This window comes from Aythya marila (assembly GCF_965140915.1).
Source record: "Aythya marila genome assembly, chromosome: 17".
Classification (NCBI taxonomy): Eukaryota; Metazoa; Chordata; class Aves; order Anseriformes; family Anatidae; genus Aythya; species Aythya marila.
This window is the reverse complement of record NC_139058.1, coordinates 8,429,124-8,452,409: the sequence shown is the minus strand read 5'-3', so window position 1 is coordinate 8,452,409 and position 23,286 is coordinate 8,429,124. Positions and strand designations below refer to the sequence as shown.

The 23,286-nt window shown below is 44.8% G+C and overlaps 2 protein-coding genes across 8 annotated transcripts in view; both read right to left on the bottom strand.

The window, feature by feature from the left end:
* Positions 1 to 3,740: 3,740 nt before the first annotated feature.
* Positions 3,741 to 15,702, bottom strand: ANHX (anomalous homeobox). Its single transcript, XM_082774446.1, has 8 exons — positions 15,045 to 15,702; positions 14,617 to 14,741; positions 14,246 to 14,369; positions 12,719 to 12,905; positions 11,651 to 11,783; positions 11,087 to 11,385; positions 6,697 to 6,784; positions 3,741 to 5,008 (listed from the first exon to the last, which is right to left on the bottom strand). The coding sequence occupies exons 1-8, from the start codon at positions 15,291 to 15,293 to the stop codon at positions 4,978 to 4,980; spliced, it is 1,236 nt and encodes a 411-aa protein (XP_082630572.1). The 5' UTR covers positions 15,294 to 15,702; the 3' UTR covers positions 3,741 to 4,977.
* A 404-nt stretch (positions 15,703 to 16,106) lies between these two features.
* Positions 16,107 to 23,286, bottom strand: part of DEPDC5 (DEP domain containing 5, GATOR1 subcomplex subunit) — a 48,254-nt gene continuing 41,074 nt past the window's right edge. For 4 of the 7 annotated variants that reach the window (XM_082774225.1, XM_082774226.1, XM_082774224.1 and 1 more), the window contains 5 exons: positions 21,921 to 22,090; positions 20,787 to 20,958; positions 19,640 to 19,700; positions 18,540 to 18,622; positions 16,108 to 17,715 (listed from right to left, as the gene is read on the bottom strand). In XM_082774225.1, coding sequence (XP_082630351.1) covers positions 17,420 to 17,715; positions 18,540 to 18,622; positions 19,640 to 19,700; positions 20,787 to 20,958; positions 21,921 to 22,090 — 782 coding nt within the window. In that variant the 3' untranslated portion in view covers positions 16,108 to 17,419. Of the gene's footprint in view, positions 17,716 to 18,539; positions 18,623 to 19,639; positions 19,701 to 20,786; positions 20,959 to 21,920; positions 22,091 to 23,286 lie in introns of those variants that run through there. The other 3 variants (XM_082774223.1, XM_082774222.1, XM_082774227.1) reach the window with 2 other exon arrangements.

The following is a 23,286-nucleotide window of genomic DNA, read 5'->3' as shown; positions in this document are numbered from 1 at the left end:
TTGCCAGAATGATTCAGGGATATGCACAGGAGGCTGAAGCATGCTCAGTTGTGGGGGTTTCTCTAAGTGGCAAGAACACAGGAGCTAACTGAAAGCAGCTTTAACTCTTCATGAGCTGTTTCAGACTATGGTTTTTGCCAGTCCTATGCAGATACAAGAATGTATTTTTGTCCTTTACGTAAAGGGAAGTAAGCAGAATTTACAAGCATAAACAGGGAAACATGAAAAAGCCTGCTTATCAGAAGCCTTCACCACAGCACCATACTAAAAAGAAGGCCCTACTTGAAAGATAAAAAGGCACCCATACTAAGTAAATGCTGAAAGTCAAAAATAAATAAATAAATAAAAATCCTGCTAAATCCCTGGGCTTTTCAGAGGTGCCGATCATTTGCAACACAGAGATAAGATCAGAATTCAGACGTCCATCACTTCTGGAACCACCCCCAAGACCTCATCATACGCAATTCAAAGATTCAGCATCAGCAAACCCATTTCAAAAATAAGCCCAGATCTTCCTTGATAAATGAATTTTTACTCTACTTCGAACTTTACCAAAGTGGATTATCTTGACATAAAAATGGATTAAATCCTACTGAAAATGATTGATCTGAAACAATGACCTTTCACTGCAGAACATAACACGAAAGACTTTGGGGATAAGACTAATGAAGTGCAGAGATAAAACATAATGCCTTTGCCAACATTTGCAAAAGTGGCCTCTTATTCTGGGTGCCCTACTTGAGCCTCTGCATAATTGCTCACTTTGTCTGAAAATGAGGCCCTAAGCAAGTTGAGGCAGGCACCCAGAAGAGAGTTCCTGAAATTACTGGCCTTGGAGTTGTCTCTCCTGGCATTTGTGGACCTCAGATGAGCCCATTCAGTAACTATGAGAGCAGGCAGGGGCTGTCAAGGGGGATGAGAACGGGGAAAACTACTGCTCATGTCATTAATCCTCATTAGCACTGTAGTGGATTAGTTCAGAGAAGTCATTCACAGGCAGCTGCCACGCAGGTCCTCTGTGCTGCCACTTCTATACCACACTTGTAGCTCAGAACTGCTGACAGGCATCAGCTCAGTCTGACCTCACCAGGCTTAGGGCCCATCCACCAAAGTGCCAAGAGGAAAGCTGCCCGCTGGGATGGTGTCCTCACCTCTGAGGCAGCTGATTAACAGAACTTCTGAAAATGCTCCCAGATCTCCATCCCCCTTTTGTGACCAATTAGCTCATGTGAGCACTGTTCTTTGGGCCCTTTTATGAATTTTGAAATTAAAAATATCTTTGCTTTTTCTATCTAGGGCAAGCTCCTTTCTTTGCTAGGGCATGCCATGTTGAGGAGGAGGAGGAATGACAACAGCAGGTACAGCACATTCAGTTCAGGGAAGGTCAGTCACATGCTCAGAGTACTTCTAATTACAGCTCCACAGAAGAACAACATAAACACATCCAGAGCTTGCTACATATGGCAGAATAGGCAATCTGGATCATGATGGGGATACAGATCACAACTAGGAAATAAGAGCAAGGTAATACACAAACCGAACAATTCAAATGATGGCACAGTGTAAATACAATGTGAAGAACCCTGCTGTCCCTCAAAGGACCAACTCCACCCAGCCCCAGAGGCAGAGGAAGCCAGATGCTAAGTGGCACCAGTGCTCAGCAGATTCCTCTGCCACAAGGCTATACAGCCAGCCTGTGCTTGCTGATGGGCAGGGAAGCAGCAGCCTACCTCTGAACTCTGCTCAGCTGCCTGTAACTCTGCTTGGTCAGATTCTGTGAGATCGCCTGCAGGTACAGGTGGCAAATTCTCATCCAAACGCAGCTAACTCCTCAAAAGTGTTCTGTGCAGATTCTATACCCAGGTGGTATGTGGCAAAGATGTTGGTGGGCTAGAATACACCGTACTTCATCCACTCGGCTTTACATCTCTTAAAGAAATACTTTTAATTTGCTGGATTTCACATATCAAACTTTGACTCATCTAATATAAGTTTACAAAGAAGTAATAAGTTATTTCATCTGGGAAATGACCTAGAAAATTCAATTGTCCTCCAGAGAGCAACAGTGCCAAATCTGGAAATGAAACTCATTAAATGAAGTATGAGAAAAAGCTGTTATTGTGTTTCAGCTGCAAAGCCTGGCTCAGAGGTAAGCTTGGTGAGGATACTTGTTCTAGCACTTCTTCGGAATGGTGCTAGAGTGACACCTCTTTAAAACTAAACAGTCAAAATGCCTGTGGTCTTGAACTATTTAGAAACTAAGGCCTAAGGACAGAGGTATTGGTAAGGCAGTAAAACAAAGGTCAGTTATCTCCAAACCCAAAGTATCTGCATTCCCTAGCATGGGCTGTTTCTTTAGAAAACGAACTATTAAATTGTGACAGGTGTCTGAAGTTTCTGCACAGGTGGAGAAGTGTTCATCTAATCTGCATCATCTTCCTGACAGGCAACAGCACTACGTATTTGAAAGCAAATGAAAATACGTCTCAAAAGGAGATGTATTTTAATTTGCTTTCAAATACGGAGTAGCATCGCTCCTGTACTTGAATGTATCAATCTTCAACAGCAGGGAAGCATAAAACACAGGCTTTCATCCGCATGTATTCTCATACGCGAATGACTAGCTCAGTCATAATAACGGCAGTGACGTGCCCTGTCATTAACGGGGAGAAACAAAGTACCTTATGCGGCACCTCACACAAAAGTCTGTCAGGATCCCGTGTGAGGGCTGCTCACGGGGGCTCCCTCGGCACGCCTCGCTGCTTGGCGCACGGCCGCGCCTTACTCTTTCAACCACAGGCAAGCAGAGAAGCCGCAGCTCTCGCCCACCGCAGCGCCAAGCCCTAGGGGACGGATTTTACTCGGCGGGGCTGGGATGGCGCCAGCACCTCCGGCCTCCCCTCAGCAGCCCCGGCCTCGCCCCCGCCGTCCCCTCAGCCGGGTCGGCCCCGCTCACTGCCCCCCCCTGCCCCGCCCCGGCCGCCAACGGTCGCCGCGCGCCCGCTCCGCTGTTGCTATGGCTCGGCGGGAGGCGGCAGCCAATCAGGAGGCGGGGAGATAAATTTGTCGCTGTTGCTACGGGCGCGGCGGGCAGGGCGGCCAATGGGGAGGAAGCGGGAAGCCGGCCCGCGGCCGCCATGGCGGCGGGAGCAGCGCGGCGGGCTCAGGGCGCCTCAGCGAGCCCCGGCTTGGCGCAAGCGGCCGGGGAGGGGCGGCGGAGCCGGGAGGCCCTGCTGCAGGGCAGGGGAGGGGTGGCGAGGGACAGAGCGTTAAAATGGAGGCAGCCCAGCGAGGCTGGCAGGGCAGGGACAGCACAGCCCTCACAGGTTGAGGTCGCCCAGCCTTTCCGCCCCGCGTGCCAGCCCCGGCTCGCGCAAAGCCCCATTGTTTAAGGAGACAAAAGTGTGAACGTACACATAAGCATTCCCCTCACCAGTGTTCTGAGCAGAAGCATCCACCAGGAAAAGGGCATTTAAAGCCAGATCCAGAGAAAGGAGCTCTGGAATATCAGGGTCACAGCCCGAGTGCTGGGGGGTTTAAGAAATACCGTGTGTGAATAATCTATCTACCTCATACTCTTACCTTGAAGATGAACCCTTGAGAAAGAGTCATTCATAACCTTTATTTGACAACTATTACAAACGGTTCTGGAGGCATCTACTTTGTTCATCTCAGAGCAGTAGATTTGACAAAGATTACCCCTTTCACAATACCTTGCTATTTAAAAAATACCAGTAATAGTTACAGAAAGTACCAAAAAGACTGCCTGATGACTTACAGCAGAAATTCTAAACCTGCATCAAAAGCCTGCTTAGCTATTCATACACAATTCTACTTCTTAGTCTGAAAGTGAAAGAAAAGGAACAGGGCTCCTGATCTGTGAGCAGCACAAGGCAGTGAGTGCGACAGGAGGCCTTCAGGCTGGGTTAAACACGGAAAAGCACTGGGCAAAAAGCACAGAATTGTGCACATTCTCCAGGTGGGTCACACTTGGAACTGCCTACCCCTGTGGAGTAAGTAGCCTTCAGCCAAATACAGCTTTAGCCCCTGCTCAAAGACACCTCGTGCAGCTCACACTGCGTTGCAGGGCGAATAGGATGCGCTCACCTGCTGCTGCTGAGCGTCACACTGCCGCAGACCACCTGAAGGGTGACACAATTGCCTGTGCAATTTCAGCCCATCCAGATCTGGGAACTGAAACGGATCAAGAGGCTCCCACCATTTATCCGCCTTTTGCAGGCAATCAGATGCAGGCAGCGTTAGCTACCAATGCACTTGTATGCCCCCCTTCCAGTCCTGCAAGAACAGCAACTCTAGCACTGTAATTTCTGCCATGCTCCAGTCTGTGTCTCCTACAGCACTATAGAGCATGGAACATTTCAAAGTGATGCCCAGCAGCACAACAGAAGTGCAGAGATGAGTAACAGCAGTGCTTTACCAGCACTTAGCTGAGTCCTTATTTTCCATGCCTGAGATAAAGGTTATCTCGTATCCAATATCCAACTGTTAGGCAATGTAACTAAGATTTTATTCCTTCTGAGTAGAGTTTCATATGCCTGCATGGTGTAATGAAGGACTCTTATCTGACCAGTGCTATAGGTAGAACTATGCAACTAACACAGAATCAGTGACTTGATATTTTAACGTTCACAGAGCAAATTCAGACTGCTCTAGTGAAAACCTACAATCCACAATGTACCTTTGGTTTCTTATATTCTTTGCAAAATTCTTCATAAAACTAAAACCAACTGCATAACTATTAGAAAAGGCCTTCATCCATCTACCTCATTCTTTCTGTTCCTCAACTCCATGTCAAACTCTTCATTCATTTTAAAAAATTAATGAGAGAAAAACAGGAAAGAATAGGGTGTTTCCTGGAGAAGTGCAGACCACATTGAGCATCGCTGTAGACAGGTCACATTTGTCCCCCAGCTGAGAATTCAAAGAGCAGCTGTGCTGCCCAGAACGTATCATCGGCTAATGGGTCACCAACTGGATCCTCCAGCACCTGAAAGACACGGGAGAGGAATGAAAGCTTCACCACATACGAACTTTAACGATGCAGTTGCTCACTGTGGAATTGCTCTTTAGGGCAGATGTACAGTGGCACAAGACTGTGAGAGGGGAAGGAATGTCAGTAGTGAAGGCTGTGTGCGTGAAGTGAGGCGGAGTAATCCATCTGTACAGGACATGGGTGTAAAAATGGCGAGCACAATCTGTGTGCAATTCGACCCTTCGTAATTCAGAGAAAAGCAACTGCCTTCCTTCTGCCCAAGACATTGGTTTCTATAAAAGCAAGTAAACAATGGAGGGCAAAAACAGGATGAACTAATTAAGAAGGGAATGATCACCTGGACAAGGGAGTTCTATTCATGAAGGGAAAGGAACATCTCCAAAATCTGTTAACTGTTTTTTGTAGTTGTTTTGTTTTACTGTCCTTTTAATTTTGATGGAATATATGACCCACAAAGAATTGAAAGTCATGTGTGGCACAGGGAGCGTACATTTGCACAGCTGTGGTTCAGACATGGAAACCACATGTTGTATATCCCTGCAACAAGCCCAGGGAATGCATCCTTGGGTGATCCTGTAAGAAACAGAGCATCCAGGAAGCCTGTGGAATGCCATAAAAACATTTACCCATTCAAGCTCCTCCTTTTCCTACAGCACACATTAAAATTTGCAAAAAAAAAAAATTGCTCTTCTGAATTCCTGAACGGAATAACTATTACAAAGGTTTGAAGATGTTGCCTTCTGACATCTGCAGGCATCACATGGTATCTTGTTTCCCATACCATATTACACCTAGTGTCATGTTTCTATGCAATCACAAAATCAGTGCCTAAATCCAAAATAGCAAGAGGAAAACACTAGCTACAGAGACTGCATACTCCGGAAATCTTAGAAAAGGCTCATTCATTATTAATGCCCAAAGCTTTCCTACTCATCTGGCTCCCATTATGGCTGGTAAAAAGGCCACTTTCCAAGATATGGATCTTTATATTGATGCTTTCAAAGGCTCAAAAGAGGTTCTGTTACTGCCCTGAGAGCTGCAGCCGCTTCCCATAATGAGGCCAGAAGAGATGGTCTCCTGCTTTTCAAAATCTCTTTCAAAAAGGTTTTCTCCAGCAGCTGACATTGCAGGAGAAACAGAAACGGATGCTAACTCATTGGTAGACCAATAGATTTGAAGCCAAAAAATAAACTTTACGAATAGCTTAAGCTACAGTTTAGATAGGGCTTTCTTGAGTAACAGTTAATTCATAGATGTGCTCCCATTCCCTTGAAAGCAGAACAATTCTAGTTTCTATTCTCTGCTGCCTTAAAAGCACCAAAAGAAGGCATAGTTTGAATTCACAGTGCTAGGTGAACCCTCCGTTGCTCAGAATTTAAATGATACTTTGGATCTACAAAGGTTGATTTGGCCATCACTGCAATGACGTGTTTAGTACAAATCAAGGTCTGATAAGCAATTCAAGTGGCAAAAGCAAAAAAAAAAACCTCTTCTCCTAGCATCCCAGCATCTGCTGGATGGTACTCAGAGAATGCCAAGCTTACTGATTCCAAAGATATGCTTAGATCATGTACGTTTCATACAATATATGATGTGAGATTTCACATCTCCTGCGAGAATGCTACAGCAGGAAGGTGTGTGTGGCTGAGCTCCCTTCTCTGAACGTAGGTGTGTTCTCTTACCTGGCCTTGTCCCATGGCTTGGCTTTCTTCCATGCAGGGTGCAGAAACAGGTGGGCACTGAGGCTTGCCAGCCACAGTCTGATGGGAACTGTAAGAAAAAAAGATGATTTACAAATGCATTTGTATTTATGCCCTACTTACCACTTACTGCAGTCTGGCAGCAGGATAAGAGGGGCTGCTGACAAGACTATTCATTGAAAAGATAATGAGTTCTGTTGACTACAAACCTGTGTCATTTCTTCAGATTGTCACAGACTGAAAAAACAGATTGTGCAATGGGAGGACTAGCCTGACCAGGAGCAGTATACAGGACTGACATCTCCATTTGCAACTTGCCTTATGCCCCTAGAACACTCTGCATAAACAGAGAGATGTCTACCAAAATGTCTTTCTCCTGGAACATATTTTAAAAACACAGAGGTCCTCAGAGTCAAAACATCCAAAGGTAGCTTTAGACATAGCCACAACATTAGCTGTAATTCTACTATAGCTTTTCAAGGCCATCAGCCGACAGTCTGGGGACATGGCTTCCCCATCCACACATCCCCAGGGGCTCTGCCAACGTCTGAAAAGAGTCTGCAGGCACTGCGCCAAGTAGGAGACACTGGGTACTCGATGATGGGATGCCCTTCGTCACCAACTCCATATCTGTACTCCAACAACACTGCCCATACCACTGCCAGGAATACTCCAGGGTATGAACAGCCATACAAGCCCAAACCAAAGGAATCAACTAATAGAACTTGGGAAAAAAATACAAGGAACAGGGCTGTTTCTTGTCAAGTTGCCCTTCCTTGGGATCCCCTCCAGGTTTCAGCAATCAGTCTCGGGATTCCTCTGCTGGAGGCTGCATTCATGCAATTACATTTACTAATGACAAACAGACTCAGCCCCTACCCCCACAAATTCCTCTCATCCTTTATCATTGCCCACTTACACTTTGACATGCACAACACCCTTAGCAACAAATTCTGTGATTTAATTAAGCAACATGCCAAAAAGTAGCCTCCTTTTGCACATTTGAAACTTGCTGCCTGCCAGTGTCACGCGCATGGGGTTATCTGGGGCGCAAGCCTAATGGCAGGAGATTCCTACTGTACTGAGCTGGCATTGCAAAGCACAGGAAGAATTGGTAAGCTGCAACAAACATCCCAGCACTGGTATTTTCTAAATCAATAAGATGGCTCATAAACGCAGTCTGTCTTGCTCTATAGAGTTCAGTGTGCTTTTCTGCTTGAAATGTGAGGCACAGGAGAGCCATATTCTGCACGAACCATTAGCCAGGCTACATTCCACCTGTCCCAACCAGAAGAATGAAGAGGATAAAACAACACTATCTGTAGAGGCGAGCATCTGTTTGGTGCCCCACAGGGCCCTCCAGTTCACTAGCTGGATCATACCCTCCTGTCAGGCAGCAGGAGCAGATGGAGACAGTCAGCTCCCAGCCTGGCTCCCCCTCACACTCCCACCTCACAGCCCTGCGGAGTGTGAGAGGTTTGGATACAGCCCAAGTGCGTAGGACCAACTGGAAAAAGCCCATAAAAGAAATAAACCAAAATTGGTCTAATAAGCTTTCAAGGCAAGTCCTTTCCAGGTGAGCACCTTTAAAACGAGACATGCAGATCAAGGTTCCTTTGGCTGACTTGCAGCTCCACCCTGGCACCTACAAAGCAGACTGATACAGGAAGCGACTATCACAGCAGAAGTCCACTCCAGATGGGTGACCCTGGATAAATAATTTCCTTCTCTCAGCTTTACTTTTATCACCAAAGCATGGATAGTTTCACTGCCCTGTCTTTCTAGGATAATACCACTCATCTGCCTCACAGATTAAGCTGTTGACTCCTTCTTAAGTCCCCAGATGAGTGATGTTCATTGCAACGTTGCTGCTAAAGATGACTCGGGTGACAAAATACTCCTCTTTAATCCAGTAAGCCTGTTAGAGGGCACTGCCTGATAACAGAGGTGATCCTCACTCATTGCCCATCACTGCACAGTGATCTCACCCAAGACTTCCCACCCAAGGTCTGCTGGCTCTCTAGAGAGAAATTGCAAAAAGGCCCGGGTGAGATTGCAGCCTAAGCCTCACTCACTCCTGAAAAGATTTAAGGTCCATAGCATGCATGGTATTTTGGGGAGTTCAAGGTTCTGAGGGGAGATGGACCAGGCCACTAAACTAAGTAGGGTCTACAGAGTTCAAATAACTGTATCCTCACCAGAAGGTGTTGATGAAGCAGCAAGTCCTGCCCCTGCCAGGAATATGATAAAGGGTGTTATGGATTCCTGGCACAACTGACATACCCAACAAGGAGACATTCACCATAGATTTCTTCTAGTGGTGGAACATACTTTAAAAATAAACATGAGCTCACTCTAGAGTCAGAACATGCAATTTTACATCCAGCCAAAATATTGCCAGCAATTCCTCACTCATCTTTCATAATCCTTAGCCACAGTTTAAAACTGCAAATCCCAAAACACAGGCTGAGGTGGGCTCACAATACCTAGACCTGGGTTCACCCCAGCAATTCTGAGGAGGGAGTCTGACATGAATGTGAACAACTGTAGGCACCAAGCCAACTGGGAAACAGAGGTAAAAGGCAGAAATGTTTATAGCAGGGAACTAACTGGGAGGCAAAAAAATCTACTGATCTCTATCTCCAGTGAATCACTGCCTTCCCTTGTTGCTTTGACAAGCCACAAAGCCTCTCCCTGCCTCTGCTTCCTCATCTGCAAAGCTGGAATAAAACTGCTTCTTCTGCCTACCTCTTTGACACATTATTGACAGGGTCATGCTAACACAAATGCTGGACAGGGTCAAGCAGAAGGGTTACAAAATGGTACTACTACTCCTGATCTGTCTTGCAGATCAGCAGATTAAAGGAACTTTATAATGTCTGTTTTGCAGTGTTTATTTTTATGTAACATTATGGAAGTTGTGTAACACATGGAAGATGGCACGGATTTTTGTTGTTTTGCGTTCTGTGAATTTATCTCAAGTCCCAGAGAAAACCTGCTGTCTGAAACATTCGGTACAGGTGGAAAACAAAAAGGCAGAACAGTGCCTGTCTTTCTGTCTTCCAATTCGGAAAGCTTGCACTACGGAATAATCTTGTCATGAGGTTATGAAGCTACAAAAAACTATTTTAGGATTAAGTACAGGCCCTACCAACCCAGCCTGCAGGGTCAGCTCTCGCAGAGATCAGTATAAGTTATGATTTTCTGCCAAAAAGAAAAACAGGCAAATGGCTTAAATGCCAAACCTGCTTTAAAGATAGGGGTTTGTGATGCTGGCCCTGAATCTCCTTTGTACTAACCACGCTGTAAAACACACACACATTTATGCAGCATTTCCCATTTCCAGCACACAGATAAAAATATCTTTAGAATCTGATGAGGACAAGCAGAGAGTCAGGCCCCTGGAATGAGATGCATTACCACACTTTCTGCAGCCCTCTTTAATAGGGGAATCAGGACAAGGCTAGATTCACAACATCATTGTTAGTCCTGCCTTTGAGAAGCCCTGTGCTTTACACTCCTTTACCTGTGGGGAAGAATAGCCTCCAGGGTCCCTAGCTGTCCTTCTCTAAGGGTGAAGCTTTCAACCTCTAAATCTGACTGCCGAATGATTCTTCCTGAACTGGCCTCAATAAAACCACCTTGAGGGATTCTGCTTAAGGGAGCTCTTACACCTGCTGAAATAAATGTTCGTATTAAAGACAATTACAGATAACATGACCTCAACCTCTGACCCAGCTAGTCCCCCCCTCTTTGCTGTGCATTCACCAGAGGTTGTGCGAATAGCAGTCACAGCACCTTCCACTCTGTAGACCTATAGCAAAAGCACATGTTATGTATCGTATCAAGGCCATTCTGAAGAACAGGGACAAGAAAAGAGATGGTGGGAATGCTGAACAAGACAGGATAGGAAGGAAACAGAGAGGGAGAGAGAAAAGCAGGAAGAAGAAAGGCAAGTGAGAAAGTGTTGCTGAAGATGAGCACCATGCTTCCAGCATCTGCTCAGGCAATCAGCACTTGCCTCTGAAGAATTGTCAGGGGTTTAAAAACCCAGAAGCCTGTGAACTGACAAGGTGAGCAGACAGCACCTGAAGGGACCCTTCCAACGGAAAAGCTAAAAGGAGTCCACCTTGCTGGAAAAGCACTATCTAAAGAAGGAGTTACAGTCTTAGCAAGATAGTAGGCAAGAATGTCTGGTTCAGCACCTTAAATCAACAGGTTTCCTATGCTATTATGGGAGCTGAAGATACGCCCTCCTGCCATTTGTCATGATGTGGGAAAGCCATGTAATTGAACAAGCATGTTTCCAGCAAAGGGAAGAGAAGCCTGAAAAAACTCTTAAGGGCCATAATCTGGGTTAATTTTTACTAACCTTCTACATTTGGGGTCCACATGGAGCTGGAGACTCCTGTGGTGCTGGAAGGGGCCTGCCACATGGCCAGATGTTCACCTGGGAAGATAAGGGACCCACAAGAGCACACCACAAAGTTATCCAGCTGGGGGCCAGCGTCAATACTGCTTGCTGCTTCTCTGGGCTGAAAGACGGCAGAGTTAAAGCAGGTTCCTGGTTCCAGCACAGCCTCACTGAAAAAAGCTACAGGTTGTTCAGTGATGTGAGTCGTCAATGCCTTGCTTGTCCTTGGTTCGCACAGTGCACTGCTCTGAATAAAGCTGTAGTAATGGAGGAAACACATTAGCCATACATTTTGCTTTTCAAAGAGTGGAGACACCCCAGCTCAACCTTTGACTCCTGCCCTTGGCAGGTGGGAGATTAACTATGAGATGCTCCACCTGCCTGAAACTGTGCATGGACCATTCCCATCAAGACTCCCTAAATAATGTCCCCTGAGAACTGAAATGGAAGTCAGTTCCATGACAAAGTTTAAGGGATGCTTCATCTCTGAACTGTTATTGTAAAGACTTTTTCATACATCACCTGGATTCCAGCATCTTTAAGTACATTCCTTCTGGAGACTTATCCATGCCTGTAGCTGCCTGCTCCCACCCTGGGTCACAGGGCATGACGTTTATCTCTGTCTGCTCAGAGCCAATGCCTACATAAGATCCACCTGAAAAACACAAGCCAGGCAGGCAAAGGAACGCTAACAGTTACTCCAAAAAGCAATTAAATAACAGTCTAATTTGCAAAATGCAGCAAGGCCCTCTTTTTCCCTATGACTGAAGTTTGGTCAAACTTTTGTGAAGGGGCACAGAAATACTGGGTTTTACAGGAGTGGACTGCAGCTCAGAGTGACCTATTTGTATTGTAATAATCCCCTTCATGTTCTGGGAAAAAGTTTATGAGCTATTATTGTGTTCCTTTAAGCCACTGGTATTTGTTGGCTTTGAAAGGCACTCTGCATCCAATCCAGCATTGGGAAGGCTACAAGACAGACAGAAACAATGTGAAAATGGCCAGGCAGGCAGAAGGCAAGGTGTTGCAGCTGTGATGCACTGGATCCCTGCTATATGTAGAAAAAAGCAGGTGTCAACATCATTACATGAACACACTAGCATCTCTTTCATCCTCTTCAACAGACAGTAGTAAATGCTGCTAACAGTAGTGATCACTGAGATCAAAGACAAAACAGCAAGTTGTGAATTATTGCTAGTCAGTCACTAAAACAACAATGTGACCAATACACAGAGTGCAATCATTTTGGTCCCAGATCAATCTGCAAATTCAAGTCCTGATCCCAGAGGCTGAGAGCTAAAACCTACTGCCTGACATGTATTTGCTTTCATTTGCTGCCCCTTCTGAGAATGGCATATCTTTTCACCTGCCCTCGCGCAAGCCTTGTCAAAGCTCGCTCCTCCTACAGAGTGACAGCCTCGAGCCAAGAGATGAGGCACTCCACTGAAGCAGAGTTCTCCAGTGGCCACTTGATACCTCAGTATATAGATGCTGCTTCTGCAGAAAGAAAATCCTTCTCTTCCTGAAGAAGTTAAAAATTGTTTTTCAGCTTTCTGGGCCACATCCCAAGCCCATTAAGAAGAGACAAACCTGCAGTTTGTGGAGTGTAGGATCCTCTACTCTGCTGATCCTTTGCATGGTGCATCAAGGTCCCCTCAGGGCACAAGTAGTTAAGCTTTTCCTCACGACAGATGCGGGATTTTTGACGTCGTCGATAATTTGCAAACCAGTTATAGACCTGAGCTGGCTGCAGGTTCATGTCCTGAGCTAATCCCTCCTGCAAACCCAGGTGTAGGGGGGAATCAAGAAAAAAAAGGAACAAACCACATCCAAATAACAAGACCTTTCCCTTCAGTTCCAAAGACAGACAGACAAAAGAGCTTTCAAACCCACTGGAGACATTTGTTCTCTAGGTCTCCAATAAGTCTATGTGGATGCCATTAAGGAGGCTGATTTATAAACTCAAAAGAGTTGCTGGAAAACAGATTTCACCCTGTTCCCCTAGACAATCTGTTTGTTAAAGGAAACCATTTACTGTTATTTTATATTACTATATTTAAACACGCAACATACTGCATAAAACCTCAGCAAAGTATGCTCTTTCTACAGAATGACAGCTTCACATCACTTGCACGACACTAATGGCATAAACATTAATGCATTTACCACATTAAGTAGTTTTCACAAACCCTGAGCAGCATAAACATCTGCAACACATTCACAGAACTAAAATGTGCTGTATTAAACTACTTGTTAAATAATGAGATGACATAAATGAAGAATATATTGGCAAATTAACATACAAGTTATTATCATAACCTGCACTATTAAGTCCTAGAAGGTCAATCTCATTATGCTCCCAGTTCATATTTATATTTTTTAATGAAAATTTGGAAGTTGTTGCTGCTTTGTGAAAAGGGTATGAAATAAACTATCTTCACATTGCAGAACTATTCACCAGCTCATCCCGCATCATGTAAGAAGGGTATTGGAATAATTGAGCACCACAGGAGCAGACATTAAAGACTAAAGCTTTTACATTGCAAAACAGTAACAAACAAGGGTTACTGAATAAATTCACAGGTCACTTGAATTATAACTCTGTCCCTGTTCAGATAAGGTAGGTAACTGCATACGTTAACAGTGCCTTTTTTTTTTTTTTTCTGTCTTCAAATTCTATGAGCTTAATGTGATAAATCAGTACAAAATATATTCTGGTGAGCAAAATGCAATTGCGTATAGGCTACAACCCAGTCAAATCAGAACTATATATCACTATAATATAGCCCTTTTGAATGATCAATATTTCACTGCCTACGTTCAGTCAGTACAAGATTAGACCTGCTAAAAAGCCCAGCAAAGAACTTATATCCCCTAATTTTTTTGTCCAAGGCAAGCAAAGTTACTTAGCATTAACTTAATTTGCTATTTTTAATTTTTATTATTATTATTACTAATTTTTTTAAGTAAACCTTTAGGGAAAGATCAAATATTGAGAATTCCAGCCCCACTGGGCTTCTGAAAACAGATCTAGAATGAAATCAGCCATAGACCCCTGATCACAGAATGCTGTTTTTCTGTGACAAGGACACTTGTCTGGAAGAAGCATATCCTTACCCGTTGTTTCTTGTTTGGATTTGTTGTCACCTCTGCAGCAAATTTGTACAGTTGCTGGCGTACTTCACTGGAATAGTTTCGATTTTTCAAGCCCTCAGGACAAAGGGAAATAGGTGGAGGATTCCTGTGCACAAGAGAGAGGGAAATAAGGATTCCTGTACATACGAGAAAACAGGACCAGGAAGGACCCCAAAAGATTCATTCATATTCAAGGGAAATATTCTTACATTGCCCCATGAGGTCAAAACCCCAGGAAAAACCCAGCTCCCAGATGCAGTCATTTTGAGATGTGCAGCCTCTGAATCTCTACTATCTGCACATAAATATTACAGCAGAGAAGAAAAACTTTGCTTTCTCCTATGCCATGGTACCTCTTTCTGCAACGAAATTTCTGCAGTGGTGTCAGAAAATCTCTGTGGTGTTTCTCCATAACCCTATGGTAGTGAATCTCATGCCAAAGTTGCACCAGCTCCTCCTTCTCTTCTGCCCTGCAACGCTAAATCGGAATGGTATGTTACAAGCCTCTATCACAGTAGTCAGAACAAAATCCTGCTTTCACAAACTACAACCCAGTTACTTTCTTCCCCTCGACTGTTTAATAGTAACTGCCTGTAGCAGAGGCCTTACCCTGGGTTTCAGATCAACCCGTCCACACGCAACACCTTCCACTACTGGACACCAGCTGAAAATGCTCCACACGCTGCAGATTGGGAACCTCTGTTCAATTCTAACAGTTCTAAACCCTATTTTTCTGACACTGCTTTTTGTTTCCATGAAGCTAGGAAGAACACATCCCTACCTCCAGGAGCCTGCAGGCTGTGTCATGCTGCCCATTACGGATGTGAACAAACACACAAGCTCGGACAACATGGATGTTAGTGAGAAAATGCATCTTTTGTTTGCATCTCATCACGGCCCCAACCAGCTTCTCCAGATTAGGGAACGAGCTCTGGAGGTCCCGGCAAAGCTGTCCCGCTAGATCCAGCAGCTTGGTGGGTGGGGGATCCTTGTGTTTGTTCCTGCTTAACATGGCCATGAACCGCTTCATCCTGACGTCCTGCTGGAAACCTTTTCTATGCAATGCAGAAAACTGTGGTTAAATAAAAACTATTATCTCTTATTTTTAGCTCCTATGGTCTGCATTAAAAAAAAAAAAAAATACACAACGGAAATAAAACAACAAAACCCTCTTGGACGCCAGTACAGGAGGGCTGTAGGAAGCCAGACTCTAGGCTGCGCCTGCTCAGCTCTTGCTTATTGTCAGGGGCCCTGGGGTGCTGGGGGTGCTGTTGGCTCTCCACTGCCCCCAGGTCCCTGCTCTGATCCCCCTTCTCAAATCCGGCTCCCCCCATCCAAGCTGCTGAACGGGGAACACAAACTGCTACAGCTGAAGCCCGGACCCATTCTAGGGAAACAAAGCAGGGTGTTTTCCAAAACAGGGCCAGGCAGCAAAGCACAGCCTAACTCCGACCATCGAGGCTGCTTTCACCCCGTTTTCCTGAGGGAAAGGAGACCGGCACGAAGCCCCCCCCGTGCCCCCATCCTCTGGGCCAGGGGGGTAAAGCTGTTAAGTACCTGCGAGCTCGAGGAGCAGGGCGAGGAGCAGGGCCACCCCCGCGCCCTCCCGAGGTGGTGGGGAGCAAGTGGAGGCCTGTGCCTCCCGCTGCAAGGCACCGGGGCCCCTACCTGCAGGCCGGGCCCGAGGAGCCTCCCCTGCCGCCAGCCTCCCCCCCACAGGCAGCTGGAGGCTCACCTGGGACGGGGAGAGCCTCCGGGACCCCACTGACCTCGAGGGCCCCAGGCACGGTCTCCCCCTCCACCTCCCTCTCCCCCACAGCACTCGCTTTGACAAGCCCACGGCTGCCCGCACAGCTACGTGTTCATGGGGAAGCGGGGGTAGAATAGAGGGCAGCAAGATATGTTTACAGGAGGGTTTCTCTTTTTTCCTTTTTCCTTTTATTTATTTATTTTTAAGATGTTAATGGGGCTCAGACGTGCCCTGATAATTTTCACACACTTAAAGGAACTGAAAGAGGAATGCAACTCAAACCCATCTTTTCTAGGTGGGTCCCATCTAATAACAGATGAGTCATTCCGTGAGATGAGCCAAAACTGAAGCAGCCATGATTTTCCTTGAATCAGGTCTGAACAGCAGTGTGAATGTGCCAGCCCTCTGCTGACTCCGCTACAGCGAGCACAGCCAGGAGCACAGCCAGCAGCAACCACTGTGCAGCAGGAATCAACCACCACCCACGCACCGCGCTGCCAGCCACAGGTCCCAAACCCACCCCCAATTCACATTTCAATATCTGGCTCCACGGGATGTATGCTACCTTTCTTTGCAAAGGCAAAGACTGCATACTTGAGTTCAGGCATCTGCATTTTGCTGCATACAGACATCTTAAAAAAAAAATCTGAACCCCCCTTTTCCTCCACTCAGCTGCCTGTGAATTCTCTTTTGGCTCCGATGCCAGCCTAGCAGGCTGGTAACTGGCTTCTTGCTCCTGCTGCGTGACACCGTTTTACATCCTGCGCTGGAGAGGATGAAGTCCCACCACCGGACTCTGAGCATTTCATTATCATGCAGGACTTAAGAAGCAGTATTTCCTTTTGGTGATGTTCTCCTTTACTCCCCAGTTCTCTCCTGCTGTCTAGAGTTACAACAAAACATCAGGTCACTTGGGTTTCTGTATTTTTACTTATTTACATGTATGAAACTTAACAGGCATCTCTTCACATTTTATCATACATATTCATACAACCAGGTACACCTCAAAAGGGAAAGATAGAGACTGCTGTCAGGCACGGCAGATGCAAACAGCACCCATCATTTCCAGTGATGACAAGCTGCTACCACCACACGGTGCTGAATCTAACTGCCCTTGAAAACCATTTGCACTCTCCCTGCTCTAACGGAAGTTTTGGCAATCAAAGACAGCAGCTACTTGATACCAAGCTGAGGTCAGGTGATAGGTACTGGCAAGCCAAGAGCTCAGGTTCTTTTTCCAAGGGCCTAATCAAATTCTGTTGAATATCAACAGCAATATTGATCAGGTCCCCTTGGAGCCTCAAAATGAATCCAACAGAGAGGCTCTTTTCCAGTCATTCTCCCCCTCTACTTCCTTGCCACAAGGTAAAGCTTCTAGCTGTCTCCTTAAGAGATACAACCCTATTTCACGGAGCACTAGCGTGCATCTTATCTAGGCAGTCAGTCCAGAACAACACAAGCCGGCTGTCTTTGTTCCAGCAAAAATCTGTAAAGTCTTTCAGCAACCGATCAGCAAATTTCTCGTCCCCAGTGGCACTGGACCGCCACGTTTTTGTCAGCATGGTGTTGTAGGCCCAGTTGTAGCCAATGCGCTCTTCACAAAACATGTTCTGGTTGGTGGAGCTAGTGGAGTTGCGCCGGCGTCGCTGCTGCCCACAAGAAAACTTCCGCTTTGAATATGGCAGCTGCAGAAACACCGTCCCTGAAGGAAACAGACAGGACTTTAGCCTTAAGCAGACCTGAGTCCCTATAACTGGTAGCTGATACTACATTCTGAAAAGGAAAATGGATTGAGTTCCCTGCCATTGCCTTTTAGCAAGATAAAATGGAATATATTTTTCCTTTCACATGCTATTTCTTCCTGCAAATTACAGCAGTGGGAAAGAGCACTTAGTCTTGCCTTTCTCTTGGTAGAAGGGAACGAAGCAAAGGGGTATGCTCTGATCCATCTTTCTAACCTTACATCAATTCCCATTCTCTCCTGTAATCTTCCAGATGCTCTTTTCTCATCATTGCCTTCATATCACAGCAACACCTCTGGATGTAGTTATTTTAATGTAATATGCTATGCATGTAGTTCAGTTAAAAGTGCTGACAGAAAACCAACATTTACGAAGAAAAATTACGTGAGCAAGTGGATCCATTGCCTGACCTTAAGCTCAAGAGCACAGCACTGCCTTCTCCCATTCTCTTTCCCTACCAGCTGCTAGATGCTGGATGCACATTTGTTTATACTGCAGTTGGAATAAACTGACTTATTATTTCTCCATCTCCTGGACATATAAAGTTTCAGGGACACCATAAAGCAAGATTTCAAACCAGTGCCATTCATTAGCAGCAACACTTTGTGCTTTCATACCATCTTGCCAGTTTTCTGGTTTGTGTTGGCTGATACAGCTACTTGTCTTCTGACTAGGGACGTAATGAGGACAAACGTCACTGACAAAACACAAAGTGCATGTAAAATGGTTCTTTTGTTTATAACAGCCTCCTCCTCACCCCCGCCGCCTGCCAAGTATTGCTCACCTGTGACATGAATATACTGGGGCTTGTTCTCAGCTGGAAAGTTGAATGCAGAAGCCGAGTATTTATCTTGCACAAATCCGAATCTGAAGAAACAAACACCAAGGCAATAAAAAAAAATAAAATAACGAGAGCCACTCCAGCTATAATTCCTTCAGCCAAAGGCAGGGGCACAAAAGAAAGTTTTACAGCATTTCCCCTCTTGAGGAGGAAAGAAGAAAGAGAACTGAGCCTTTCCAAACGTTCTCTGCCTCTGATAGGTACAATGTGAAAACTTGTAACTCCACAACTGTCCTAATGGGGGTCAGAAACAAGAGCCTGTAGCTCACTTGGGGAGGGTATTGAGCAGTCTCTGGCAAAATGAAACAGCTGCACAAAAACAGGGGAAGAGCAATAGTCAAGAAAGATGTTCCTTGGATATATCTCAAACTGTAACATCATTTTGTTCATGCTGGAAAACATTACATACAGAACTTTGAGCAGCTCACCTGACAGTTCTTTGCTATTTGGAGAATATTTCTTCCTCTCCTGCTTTCTAAGCTAATGAATTCATACTTCCAAACTAAACTCCGTTACAAAATGCAGTCTCTCTATCATGAAAAAGACCCTGGTAGCAACACTGTGAAACAAACTGGCAGTTCAAGCACAGTGGGTTACGGCTAGACAGTGCTGAAAGCTTGCCATAATTCCTTTTTCGTTGTGCTCAACCTTCTGTGTACAGCTCATATCCCAGTCTTTTGTCAGTTATTGGGCATCATCTAGTTCAAGACTACATCAAACACACATGAAGAAATTAACTGTCCTATTTGCAGTCTATCTGCTTTTAACTTAGAAGAATAGGGCACTTTTCAAAGCCAACGTCCTCCATAAGACTAGAGATGGTCTGCTGGTGACAGGCTGAAACCATATATGCCTGTCTCCTGTACCTACAGGGGCCCTTCCAGACAGTCTAGTTACATTTTAATCTAATAACTGGCAAGCAGACTGCAGAGAGGCAGACTGTATAGAGCCCAGGTGACCCAGGAGTGACAGTTCAGCGTAGATCCTCATCCTATCTTATCCAAGGAGAGAGGAACCTTTCAGTCATTCTGCTCCATACATACCTGTATGCTATTGCTTCCTGGAGAAGGTGCATACGATCCCAGTATGTCTCTGGTTCAAAGCCTGAAGCAAAAGATAACAGTTACCTCGTAAAGCCACTTCATTTCTTTCTTTTTCAAAACCTGTTTTCTTCAAAAACACCTTAGTGCACTTTGTATTTGCTAGCAATTTTTTAGTTTGACTTGTTTTCTGCTAGCTGTCCCTTGAATGCCTGCTTCTTAGAGATATGTCTTATATATACCAATAGCAGATTTATCCCTGAAATTAGCTTTTGTATCTCTAGAGATGAAGGAAAGGAGCTTAATGGGAGTTCCACAGGAGGGGGCAAAGAAGGCAAATGGGGTGCTGTGCATCACCACAAAGTGCACTGAAAATGCTTCAGTGAGGCTACAGTGACCTCACAGCACGTGGATTTGTCACTGCTTGTTGTTGTTTTGTTTTACATCTACACCTGGACATTGGGTTATGAAAATAAAGAATTAAAGGGTTAATGAAAATGAATAAAATAATCTTTTTTTTAATCCTTTTACTGATTGTTTCTTCTCACAGTGCTCTCTGATCTTTGAGCTCCCACCTGAGACTTACCACAACAGCATCACACAGAAGGGCGAGGTCACATTGCAGAAAAGGAGATTGCAGTTTCTAGCTCTTAATCTCATGTGCAAACACTCTTACCACGAATGTAACCATAGCAACAGTAAAGAGGATGGTGGTTGTGAAAGCCTAATCTCACCGAGGAGAATAAACAAATGCAGGGTACAAATGCAGAGCAGCTCTGGCCAGTGTCTACCAGCAAAATGCACTTTCACAGTATAACATCATATCAAACAGAACAACTAACTACTTGCTACAGGCTAGTGAAGGCTATGCAACATTATGGCAACACTGACCACTGGGGAGGCAACCTTTCCTGTGCCTTCCAACTTCTTGCTGGCAATTTCATACACTGTTACACGCTGATTAGCCTGCCCGCACAGCTTCCTTTGAGTACCACTTTCCTGAGAACGGCTCTTAAAATGTAAAAACAGGCCCTTCCTCCAGCTCATGCACATCTGGTAAAGGAGGTTCTTCATGTCAGATATCTGCCAGGAAATATACTTGCAGGAAAAGCACATCAAGGGGCAAACCCAAGAAACAAATATTTCTTACCATCAAACAAATGCTCGCTACCCTCCTTCAACAAGCAGCTAACATTGAGTGGGATGAACAACTGAGCTCGAAGTGGGTCTCCATACAAGTAACTGGGCAACGCAAATGGGCCTTCCAAGACTGGGACTAGCAAGAAACCACAGGATGTGGCTTTACGATGCCAGCCCTGAACCTGAGAAAAAGATTCAAACAGTGAATCATACAACATATGTCAAACTGAAGAAGGGCACTTATGTGCATAGGAGCAACTCATTCCCCAAGAATAGATCAGACATGCTCAATTCTCCACAGGCTCAGCTTGCTTTGCATGGCAGGCACACAAGCGTCCTTGTAAGCAAAGCAGTACAAGCACAAGACATCAGGCTTTCCTTTTTTAAGTGCCACATCAATCAGAAAGCACTTTAAAATAGGACATTTTTCAGGAACTGATTCAGCCTACTTATCATCAGTGGCTAAGCACTGCTGCTTTACTGGAACAGTGCAATAGATTTTAAATAAAAGCAGAAACAACCTCCCAGTGCTATTTGGCTGGGTAGGGTAAAACCTGACATTAGATAGTTTGAGTTTTACAGAAGATAAAAAAGGAAAAACAAAAACAACTAAAAATGAAACAAAAAAGGTGACAACAACTGCTTCCATTTTCAATTCAAAATGTTTTCAGGAAGCTAAAAAAAAAAAAAAAAAAAAAAAGCTAGAAGGCACTGCTGCAGAGGAGAACATATTGCCTGGAAAAGCCCTGTCATAAAAGCAATTCCACTGAATTTCAAATTGTTGAGGTTTGGGGTGAGGAGGAGTGTGGTACAAAACAAATTCCTTTCCAAAAACTTAGGTTTGCCTAATTGGCACATAAATACCACCTCCGCCTGTATTGACCTCTGCACAGTGCTAATCAAGGCCACTGAAAGCAGAACACCATCCTGCAGACACAAGGACTACAGATCGCATGAGAAATGCTGATCAGATGCAGCAATGCCAAGGACCGTCAGTAAAATTACCTACAGAAACGATGGCAGATCCATCCCACCATCTCTCTCCCCCCTAATACTTCCAACATCAGCTTCACATAACAACGTCCCCAGTGGTATAAGGCCCAAATGGCATTGCTGTGGCAACCCAGGATACAAGGACTCTTACCATCTCAAAAAGAACAGCTGCAGTCACTGCCATCCAGTGTAACTTGATTTCAAAGGCAGCGTTCAAGGAGAAATTGCCGTGGTAATAACAACTGCACCACTCCAAACGGTCAGTGCGGTTATTCACATCCACATCAAGCGTCACTGTCCGCTGTTCAGGCACCGTGGCAGCTATGCAGCCAAGGGATAGGGGTACATTTAAAAGATGCGTTCAAGAGAAGGTGGGAGATGGTATAAAACAAACAAACAAGGTAAACAAGCTATTTGACATGAATTTGTCCTCCCATTCCTCCCCATATGCTTTTGGGCTAGCAGAATAGTCCCAGAATGCTGCTCTTCTAGATCAAAGAAGATGAAAAAAATTGAAGGATTACTCAAATCAGGGGTCTGTGTCATAGAATTACATTCCCAAGAAGTCAAAAGACATCTCAACTGCAATAAAGAGACAGAGCCAAGAGTCAAGTAGCTAATCAATAAGCAACTGGTGGCGTAAATAAGAATGTCTAGGCAACACCATCTCCTTCATACCCACATTTTGGCTTCTGTATTTCTGTGTGCCCCCACCAGAAATCACAACAGGGTGCTGTCAATCAGGGCAGGAGCATTCCAGGACTTTCCATAGGTATAGAAGATTAGAAATTCAACTTCTTGTTTCTTTAATCCCATATCAATATCCCGTGTTACCGCACTGGTAAAACTGCATATCCAACAGTTTTTCTAAAAGCAAGAGAAGTCAGCCAAGACTCATGCAGCAGTGTTAGAGTCACTGCAATACTTTCTGTTGCTTTGCAGCAAGTGCTGGGATAGTGCCCAAGATCCAGCTCCCTTTGCGCCCTACAACCCAGCACCTCAGTGAAAGAAAATCTCAGGTATCAGGCAAAAAGAGTAACAAAAGCAAAGGAAGTGGAAGTGACCTGTCTGGCGTCATACAGCGTAATGCAAGGTCAGGGACAGAATGCACATGTCCTGACTTTTAGTCCTGCTACGAACCATTGTTGTCACATTTAACTTTTCTTCATATAAGAGAATAATTTAATATTTCTATAATACTAAAAACTGCCAGAAAACAAAGGGCAGCAATACAACTATTGAAAAAACTTTGCTTATTTATATATTTTTTTAAATCTACACATGACAGATGGACATTGCTATTTCTTACTTAAATAGACACAGATGTGCACCCTTTTATATGGTGTGCTTTTAAATGACTGTATCATTGAATTGCTTAATGGCATTAAAAATGGTTGAAGTTCTTCCTCAAGGTAGATGGATCTATGGCACCTTGTCTGGAGACAGTTTTCAAGGTTAAAAGCAAATCTTTATATTGTCATTACTGCAGCTTAGAAGAAAAAAATCCCCAAAAGAGT

Coding starts and splice junctions, on each gene's coding strand:
- ANHX (XM_082774446.1), bottom strand. CDS start 15,293: ATGAAGCGGTTCATGGCCATGTTAAGCAGGAACAAACACAAGGATCCC. Junction 14,370..14,616: donor AAATTTCGTTGCAGAAAGAG/GTACCATGGCAT, acceptor TCTTGTGCACAG/GAATCCTCCACCTATTTCCC. Junction 5,009..6,696: donor AAGCCATGGGACAAGGCCAG/GTAAGAGAACAC, acceptor CGTGTCTTTCAG/GTGCTGGAGGATCCAGTTGG.